This window comes from Hemiscyllium ocellatum, chromosome 46 (assembly GCF_020745735.1).
Source record: "Hemiscyllium ocellatum isolate sHemOce1 chromosome 46, sHemOce1.pat.X.cur, whole genome shotgun sequence".
NCBI classification, from domain to species: Eukaryota; Metazoa; Chordata; class Chondrichthyes; order Orectolobiformes; family Hemiscylliidae; genus Hemiscyllium; species Hemiscyllium ocellatum.
The window spans coordinates 5,772,349-5,782,281 of NC_083446.1; the positions used below are offsets into that span (position 1 = coordinate 5,772,349).

At 49.5% G+C, this 9,933-nt stretch overlaps 1 protein-coding gene across 1 annotated transcript; it reads right to left on the reverse strand.

Annotated features, from left to right (window-relative positions):
• Positions 1 to 1,862: 1,862 nt before the first annotated feature.
• Positions 1,863 to 8,609, reverse strand: znrd2 (zinc ribbon domain containing 2). Its single transcript, XM_060855672.1, has 4 exons — positions 8,534 to 8,609; positions 7,620 to 7,771; positions 5,825 to 5,909; positions 1,863 to 3,757 (listed from the first exon to the last, which is right to left on the reverse strand). The coding sequence occupies exons 1-4, from the start codon at positions 8,547 to 8,549 to the stop codon at positions 3,390 to 3,392; spliced, it is 621 nt and encodes a 206-aa protein (XP_060711655.1). The 5' UTR covers positions 8,550 to 8,609; the 3' UTR covers positions 1,863 to 3,389.
• Positions 8,610 to 9,933: the final 1,324 nt, after the last annotated feature.

A 9,933-nucleotide genomic window follows, 5' to 3' on the forward strand; every position in this document is an offset into this window, starting at 1 on the left:
ACAAAATTGGCTTGACAGTATGAGTTAAAGGGTAGTGGTGGAGGGTTGTTTTTCAGACTGGAGGCCTAGGACTAGGTGCGTTCTAGAGGGATTGGCAACAGGTCCACTGTTGTCTGTCATTTATGTAAATGATTTGGATAATTAGATTAGATTAGATTACCCACAGTGTGAAACAGGCCCTTCAGTCTGCACCGACCCTTCGAAGAGTAACACACCCAGACCCATTTCCCTAACACTACGGGCAATTTAGCATGGCCAATTCACCTGACCTACATCTTTGGATTGTGGGAGGAAACCGGAGCACCCGGAGGAAACCCACGCAGACACGGGGAGAATGTGCAAACTCGACAGAGACAGTTGCCCGAGGCTGGAATTGACCCTGGGACCCTGGTGCTGTGAGGCAGCAGTGCTAACCACTGAGCCACCGTGCCGCCTGAGAATTTAGGAAGCATGGAGAGTAAATTTGCGGATGACACCAAAGTTGATGGTATAGTGAACAGCGAAGGAAGTTATCCAAGATTACAAAGGGATCTTGATCAAATGGGGGGAATGGGCTGAGGAGTGGCAGATGCAGTTTAATTTGGATAAACGCAAGGTACGGCAATTTGGTGAAACAAACAAGGTCAGGTCTTATAATGGTATGGTCCTGGGGAGTGCTGTTGAACAGAGACCTTGGAGGGTTCATGTACATCGTTTTTGAAAGTTGCATCACAGGTGGACAGGGATAGTAGTGGTGTTTGGCACGTTTGCCTTCATTGCTCAGACCATTGAGTATAGGAGTTGGTATGTCATGTAGGAGTTGTACAGAATATTGGTGAGGCTACTTTTGGAGTATTGTGTACAGTTCTGGTCGCCCTGCTATAGGAAGGATATTAAATTGGAAAGGGTGCAGGGAAGATGTACAAGGGTGTTACCAGGATTTGAGCTATAAAGAGAGGCTGGGATTTTTAGGAGGTTTTCTTTATAATAGTTTAGAAAATCATGACAGGTATAGATAAGGCAATTGCAAGGGTCTTTTCCTGAGGATAGGGTTTTTTTACCCCAAGGGTAGGGGAGTTCAAAACTAGAGAGCACATTTTTTTAGATTTGAGTGGTGCTGGAAAAGCATCGCAGGTCAGGCAGCACCGAGGAGCAGGAAGATCAACGTTTTGGGCAAAAGCCTTTCATTTGGGACGTCGATTCTCCTGCTCCTCGGATGCTGCCTGACCTGCTGCGCTTCTCCGGCACCACTCTCATCTAGATTCTGATCTCCAGCAACTGCACAGTCCTCATTTTCGCCCTTTTTCATTTTGTAGGTGAGAGGAGAAAGATTTAAAAGGGACCTGGGAAGCAACTCTTTCACACGGGGGGGGGGGGTAGTGATGGTGGTGGTTCACATGTGGAATGAGCTGCCAGAGGAAATGGTGGATACATGTACAGTTACACTTAAAAAGATATTTGAATGTACATTGGTAGGAAATGTTTGGAGGGAGATGGGCCAAATACAGGCAAGTGGGACTAGTTAAGTTTCGGTAAGCTTGGTCAGCATGAATTTGTTCGACCGAAGGATCTGTTTCTTATGTCTCTTATGGAGAAGGGTTACTTAAAGACAGGATGAATGATTAATATGGCAGGGTTTAACTGGAATACTGCTCAAATCCTTTATCTCCAGGGAGAACTATTAGCCCACCATGGGACCCTTCCTTCTTTCACCCCCTCCTGAGGTCTCTCATGTCCTGTCCAGGGGTGCTGCTCCCAGAGAGACCGCACAGATCCACCGCCCCTCAAAGGTTGTGCTTTTTGGGAGTGGCTCCACCTCATGCCACTGTCTGTGGCTGAGTTGGAGACCCACAGGGCCCCGAGAAACCAGCAGCACCGCAAGAGAAACGCAAATACTTTATTAATTTAAACCAAAATACAAAAACAAAACAACATTTCCAGTGGAGTTGGGTGGAAGTGTAGGGAAGAGGGAACTATCTCTGGTGACCATACAGAGTCCCATCAATCCCAGCATGGGCTCAGTGTGCTGTGGAACAGCTTAGGATCCAAAAGGTATCTCCACACAGTGCAACATCTAACTGAGATGTAGATTCCAAAGGGGAATCCTCATGGTACTAGCATGAGCCACAACCTTAGCCATCAGTTTGACCTAAATCATTTTAAAATGTAATCCAACTCCCCTCTACAATTCCATCTCTCTACTCCTTGGAATGATTCAGACGGAACTAGAGGTCAAAAATCCCAGCACTGACCTGCTGTTAGGCAAACACTCCCAAAGTAGGTACAGCACAGGGATGGATACAGGGTAAACAGTCCCTCTACTCTTTTAAACTGAAAGTAAAGCCACCTCTACAGTGACCCACTCAAACACCCCTAGGTGAGGTACATTGTGAGATTAGATAGAGTAAAGCTCCCTCTTCACTGTCCCCCATCAAACACTCTCCAGGACTGGGACAGCATAGGGTTAGATACAGAGTAAAGCCCTCCCTGCGCTGTCCCCCATTAAACACTCCCCAGGATAGGCACAGTGCAGGGTTAGATACAGAATAAAGCTCCCTGTACACTGTCCATCAAACACTCCCAGAATAGGGACAGCACGGGGTTAGATACAGAGTAAAGCTCCCTCCACACTGTCCCCCATCAAACACTCCCAGGACAGGGACAGCACGGGGTTAGATACAGAGTCAAGCTCCCTCTACACTGTCCCCCATCAAACACTCCCAGGACAGGGACAGCACGGGGTTAGATACAGAGTAAAGCTCCCATAATCAGCAAGAATTTTCATCCTCTGGGTGGGCAGGTGTTGAGCTCCAGACCCAAAGGTTAATGTGTCTTACTGACCTTTGAACACCGCCCCCCCCCACCCAAAAACAACTGTGCAAACTTTCAAAATCTATTCAATTCCAGACAGGATTTCCCATAACACTCCAGGACCACAGGAGGAATGTCAAACCTCCAGGAAATATCCTACAGGCTCCAAAACACTAAAGATTAAACAGTTTTCAAAATGAACGACCAGGGTGGGGGGGGCGCTGACGGTTCTGTTTATTAGTTCGAGAGATATCGGACAAGGGAGAATGTGAAAGGCTATTGGACTGGGTTAGGAGACTGTTTAAATGATGGTGTCTCCAACACTGAGGGAGGCAGACTAGAATATACTCCAAATTTCACCACAGCTAATTGCTAAATGTCACATGGACAATCTAGAAATCATTGCTCCCCAGAAGTGCAAAGTTAAATATGGCTGAAAATCAGAGGAGGACTTTTCTGTGGCTTGGAGGGTGCACCCGGAGCCAATGAAACAGAGATTAGCACCCTCCCCCCGAAACCCTGGTGTGCCACGGCACGCTGGCAGATTCAGGGCATGGACCTCTGACAGAGTGCCGCTCCCCCAGAGTCCCAGAGGGCGACTAGGCCAGCCGCTTCAAGCTGTGCAGCGCGTCGGCACAGTTCCTGATCAAGAGGCAGAGCTGAGAGCTGTACTCCACTGAGCAGGCCCGCTCCAGCTCACTGCAGGCCCACGCCAGCCTTTGCAGGAGCACCCGCTCGGCCTCCCGGCGGGCACCGGCGCGGGGGGTTCCCGGGCGGGCCGGCCCCAAGGGCGCGTCGCCTTCGGCCCGGGGAGGGGCCAGCTCGGGGGGCTCCTGGCAAGGGGCGGGCAGAGACCTGGCTTCGAGCGAGAGTTCCGGAGTGGAGCGGGAACACAGTGGCTCCTCCTGCCCGTTGAGGACGCGCTGTCGCTCCCGAACCTGAGACAGGGCCGCTTGCGGGTTCAAAGCTGCGAGAGCGAAAAAGGCAAAGATCAAATCAGGGCAAGGGGTTTTGCAAAAGACACACAAACACCTCCCACATCTCAGAGGCCGATAAATGTATAAAATACATTATAATAATAAAAATAAACCTATTTTTGTAATCAACCTGGGCAGGGATGTTATTGAAGGGGGCACTTGAACTCAGGCCTCCAGTTCCAGGGTTAGGGTCACTACCATTGTGCCACAAGAGGGTCCCTAATTTATTTTTTTGCTTGTTTTAGAACCAGACATGATTACCACCATACTATCTTCACAGGGAGCTGTGCATTTATATAACGCCTTTCACAACCCCGGGGTGCCCCCAAATGCACTTTACAACTATTTACATTTAACGAAGCATTATCAACGTGCAGTTATGTCTGAAGCACAGTGATTAAATTGGACACAAGTATCCCCCGACAAACAGCATCAAGAGGGATCAATAAATAGGCAGAACCCTTCCGGGCCCTGTCCTTTCCAAAAAGTGGCCCCGCTAATCTTTCGGTTTCACCTGAGTCCTTGATTCTCGAAACACAAGAGCTGGAGTAGGCCATTCAGCCCATCGAATCCGTTCCTCCACTCAATACAATCATGCCTTTTACCCATAATTTCTCCTCATCCAGAGAATAGAGGTCACTACCTCAGAAGGTAGTAGAGGCCAAAATGTTGTGTGGTTTCGAGGATTTGGATATAGCACTTGAGGCTAAAGGGGAAACCACAATCATAATGAACAGCAGAGCAAACTTGAAGGGCCAAATGGCCTACTCTTGTTACTGTTTTCTAGGTTTCTTTCTCAGACTTCAGTAGCATCCTACTTACTATTGAATTGTGTCCCTCTAGACTCAACTGTCGCGCTTACATCTACCCACTTTATATCCCTTTCAATATTCAAGTTTCAATGGAACCTCATTCTTCAAAACCCTCAAGAGCACAGTCCCAAGATCGCTTCTGACATGAAGACATGGGTGTACAATACCTTTAAGAGTTAGAAGTAACAGAAATACCTGACAACAAATGTTCTGAAAAAAAGATATAATGTAACCTTTTGGTCCAGCAATTGGGGTAGCTAGTTGCCTGGAGACAAAAAGAGATTTGAATTTGGCCAATTAGTTTAAATTATAGCCCCCAAAACAAACTCCAATCCAGTTTGAATTTATTATATTGACAATCTTAAAAAGCTGATGACACCATTCGATGCTTTCGGTTGGGGGTGGGGGGGAATTGAACAATTGAGAGGAGAACTGCCAAGCCACCAGCATGTAAAGACTGCTCAAAAAATAGCTCTCTTAAAGGTACCTTTATCAACCAGTAACCTGAGAAGCAGAAACCCAAGACGACGAAAAGATGACAGGAATACAGAGAAGAACCGAAAGTTGCCTGGTTTTGAAAAGAAGTTTTGTTTTGTAAATCTTAATTGGGATTTTTATCAGGCCAGTAATGTAGAGGAGAAAGTAAAAGATAGGTTAGAGGAAGGATTTATAAATTGTTGTTCATTAATTATTCTCTGTTATACTTCAAGAAATAAAGTTGTTAATTTTTACTTCAAATAGCTCTTAACCTCTCGAATGTTCACAGATTACTGCACGGGATAAACCTTTTCTGTGTTGCTGGTTTAAATTAAGCAGGAGGGTTACTTTGTTTTTTTAACACTTCATAGCACAGTCTCTCCACCCTGGGAACAAGTCTGATGAACCTGCACACACTCCCTCGAAGGCAATCATACCTCTGCTAAAGTAAGGAGAGCAGGGCTTCTCATAGTACTCCAGATGTGGTCTAACCAACCTCCTATACAAAAGCTACAGGTACACGTCATTGGAAAGTAGGGCCCCTGTGACAATGCCACACTCCCGGAGTATTGGCACCGGGAGTGTTGTGGTAGCCTTGAAGCGTTTGCTCCTGGAGTGAGACTCGAGCCTACAATCATTCAACTAGAGGGATCTGACACTCCTCCCTAATCGTGGTGTTACAGAGCGAAACAATCACAGGCTAAGCGAAGGAGGCAATTTTAAAATTAAAGCACCATTCTGGCTCCTCTGACACTTGGGTCCTTTTACCTGGGTTATCTTTGTCCACATCGGAATCCAGCTCCTGACACGCGACGCAGTAGTTCTTCTGCTTCTTGTCTTGAAGGAGGACAGTCTGTCAGAGAGAACAACGGATGGGAGGTCAACCCACCAGCCTGATGAGCCACTGAGCCCCTCCCGGCATAGAAAGAAAAGCCACCTCCTTGCCCACATCTCTGCAAATACCACAACAACCCTGTCTTTACAACATAACGCCGGCTGGGTCACCAAAAAATATTTATTGCTTGCGCGGGGGTGATTAGATTAGATTATTTACAGTGTGGAAACAGGCCCTTCGGCCCAACAAGTCCACACCGACCCGCCGAAGCGCAACCCACCCGTACCCCTACATATACCCCTTACCTACCATTAGCATGGCCAATTCACCTGACCCGCACATCTTTGGACTGTGGGAGGAAACCGGAGCACCCGGAGGAAACCCACACAGACACGGGGAGAACATGCAAACTCCACACAGTCAGTCGCCGGAGTCGGGAATTGAACCCGGGTCTCAGGCGCTGAGAGGCGGCAGTGCCAACCACTGTGCCACCGTGCCACCCACCAGTGGGGTGGGGGTGCTGGTGTTAGGTGTGAGGCTTCCTGCAGTCAAATTGCCAGTTGGGGTTCCCCAGGCACCACCAACACAATTACCATTAAAATAGCAACCCGTCCCCATTCACCAAGCGGTTTCCTAAGTCAAATGCAGAGAGCAGTCAAGACAACCACATTGCTGTGGGTCTGGAGTTATGTAGGCCAGACCAGATCAAGGATGGCAGATTTCCTTATCTAAAGGTCATTATAGTGCATCAGATGGATTTTACAACAATTGATAGTTCACAGTCACCATTGGTGTAGTTCTGTACTCCAGATTTTGTTTTTTTAATTAGCTAGATTTTAATTGCACTGTCGTGTTGAGATTTGAACCCCTGCATCCACACAATGGGCACTCCTTCCCAAACATCACAGAGAAGGGACAGCAACACAGGGCACAGATTTAAGGTGAGAGGGGAAAGATTTAAAAGGGACCTTAGGGGCAACTTTTTCCACACAGAGGGCGGTGCGTGTATGGAATGAGCTGCCAGAGGAAGTGGTGGAGGATGGTACAGTGACTACATTTGAAAGGCACCTGGATGGGTACACAAATAAGTTTAGAGGGATACAGGCTAAGTGCTGGCAAATAGGACTAAATTAATTTCGGGTACATGGTCGGCATGGATGAGTTGGACCAAACAGTTTGTTTCCAAGACTTATGCCTGAATTGCTGTGCTCTTCCAGCACCACTAATCCAAAATCCCAAGACTTACAAGTTATTCCCTCAATCACACAACGAGATGAAGAGGGAGTTTGGGCAGGTTGTATGGGTGGGAGAGTCCATTCTCTTACAGAGCTATAAATGAAGCTAGAAGCTAGGAGACAGGTGGCCTGGGGAATCTGAGACTCCAACCCATGATTATTCAGCTCAGCAAGGCACTTAGGTTACAAGTTGGGGCTACAATTGGGCTACATGCTTCTGCAAACTTGCACCAAACACTGCTCTCCACCCATTCCCCATCACTCATTGTAACTGTATAGAGTCAGTGAAGGTCACTCGCTGTGTAACTGTGCAGAGTCAGCGTTTATTCAGCAGGGTAAGGGTCACTCACTGTGTAACCGTACAGAGTCAGGGTTTATTCAGCAGGGTAAGGGTCATTCACTGTGTAACCATACAGAGTCAGGGTTTATTCAGCAGGTAAGGGTCACTCATACTGAAACACAATGATTATTCAGCATTGTGGCCAACACTCACTCCACACTCCAGACAACTGTCTGCGAGCATCTTGTAACCTTTCAGCAAGTAGTCCCCCATCAGCTTGGTGATCTTGTCCTGGCGCTCACGGCGAGCCTCAATCACCTTCATCTCTGCCTCAGACGGGGGAGTCCACATCAACTCCTCATCACCTGCACACAAACAACCAACAGACACAAGTTACGGTTCGTCACCCTCCAAGGCATCAGGAAGATACTGCACTCCCTCCAGACACCTCATGAGAGGAATGTTGACCCTCTCAGTCTCTGTCCCTCACATTCACCCCTCATCTATGTCTACCTCCTCCAATCTCCCTCCAGTACCTCCACTGTCCCTCTCTTGCCCATTTGCACTCTCTTTTCCTCACTATTACCTCTCTATTTTCTCCTCAGTGTCCCTTGCCCATTACACACACTCTTCTCCCCTTACCGGTTACTCTGTTGTCTCCCTTGCCCATAACGATCTCTATCTTCCCTTCCCCCCCTTTCCCCCTCCTTCCTTTCTTTTACTCTCTCTCCCCCCTCCCTCTTCTCTCCCTCTCCCTTTTCCTTTTCCCTTCCCCCCTCCCCCTCTCTTTCTCTCTCTTCCCCCCTCCCCTTCCCCTTCTCTCTCTTCTCTCTTCTCCCTTCCCCTCTTCCCCTTCCCTTTCCTCTCCTCTCCCCCTCTCTTTCTTTCTCTCTCCCTCTCCCTCTCCCTCTCTCTCCCTCTCTCCCCTCCCCCTCCCCCTCTCCCCCTCCCCCTCCCCCTCTCTCTCTCTCCCTCTCCCTCTCCCTCTCCCTCTCCCCCTCTCCCTCTCTCCCTCTCCCTCTCCCTCTCCCTCTCTCCCTCTCCCTCTCCCTCTCCCTCTCCCTCTCCCTCTCCCTCTCCCCTTCTCCCCTTCTCCCCTTCTCTCCCCTCCCCCTCCGGCCCATTACCACTGTTTAAGGCCATGCTGCTACTTCAGTCACCCTCAGCGATGTCGGAAGTGACGTCTCACGCAGCTTGGTTTCAACCAACCCGCACTGATAAGAGAATGCGCAACCCCCCCCCCCGCAGAAAGGCGATAATGGCATCGTCCGGGTAGGGGTCCAGGTCTGGGCGGATCAGGGGGCGGGGTCAGATTCAATATGACGCTCAGTGAGGGGGCGGGGCTATATTCTGACTGACAGGCCGTGAGGGGGCGGGGACAGTAGCGGTGAGGGGCGGGTTCAGATTCAGTATAACGCAGAGTGAGGGGGCGGGGTAATATTCTGACTGACAGGCCGTGATGGGGCGTGGACAGTAGCGGTGGAAGGGGCGGGGTTAGATTCAGGAGACGCTCAGTGAGGGGGCGGGTCAGATTCGGACTGACAGGCCGTGAGGAGGCGTGGACAGTAGCGATGAAGGGGCGGGGTCAGAATCTGGATTACGCTCAGTGAGGGGGCGGGGTCAGATTCAGGATGACATTCAGTGAGGGGGCGGGGTCAGATTCAGGATGACATTCAGTGAGGGGGCGGGGTCAGATTCAGGATTACGCTCAGTGAGGGGGCGGGGTCAGATTCAGGATGACATTCAGTGAGGGGGCGGGGTCAGATTCAGGATGACTTTCAGTGAGGGGGCGGGGTCAGATTCAGGATGACGCTCAGTGAGGGGGCGGGGTCAGATTCAGGATGACGCTCTGTGGGGCATGATTGAGAGATGCTGGTGTTGGACTGGGGTGTACAAAGTTAAATATCACACAACACCAGGTTTGGTTTCAGATTCCAGCATGCGCAGTAATTGGAGTGTCCTGAGAGCATGAGGATGAGCTCCTCACCAAGACCTTCCCCACACCTCCACTACTTGCCTTTAAACAACCACCAAACCTCAAACAGATCATTGTTCGGAGCAAGCTGCCCAGCTCCGGCTGTCAGGACAACTTCATACAACCCTGTCAGGGTGGGCGCTGCAAGATGTGTCGGAGTGTGGACATAGATACCACCATTACGTGTGGGGACACCTCCCACCATGTACATGGCAGGCACTCATGTGACTCAGCCAACGTTGTCTATCTTATACGTTGCAGGCAAGGATGCCCTGAGGCATGGTATATTGGTGAAACCGGAGCAAAGGCTACGACAATGGATGAATGGGCACCGCACAACAATGAACAGACGGGAGTGTTCCCTCCCAGTTGGGTAACACTTCAGTAGTCCAGGACATTCGACCTCGGACTTTTGGGTGACCATCCTCCAAGGCGGACTTCAGGACAGGCAGCAGCAAAAAGTGGCCAAGCAGAGGCTGATAGCTAAGTTCGATCCCCATAGGGAGGGTCTCAACCCTGACCTTGGGTTCATTACGGGTGACCACCATTGCA

What these genes read in the sequence shown, in the direction of transcription:
- znrd2 (XM_060855672.1), bottom strand. An exon ending in ACAGTTGTCTGGAGTGTGGA is followed by an intron (nt 5,910 to 7,619) that starts GTGAGTGTTGGC and finishes TCTCTCTGACAG; the next exon opens with ACTGTCCTCCTTCAAGACAA. An exon ending in TGTGGACAAAGATAACCCAG is followed by an intron (nt 3,758 to 5,824) that starts GTAAAAGGACCC and finishes TCGCTCTCGCAG; the next exon opens with CTTTGAACCCGCAAGCGGCC.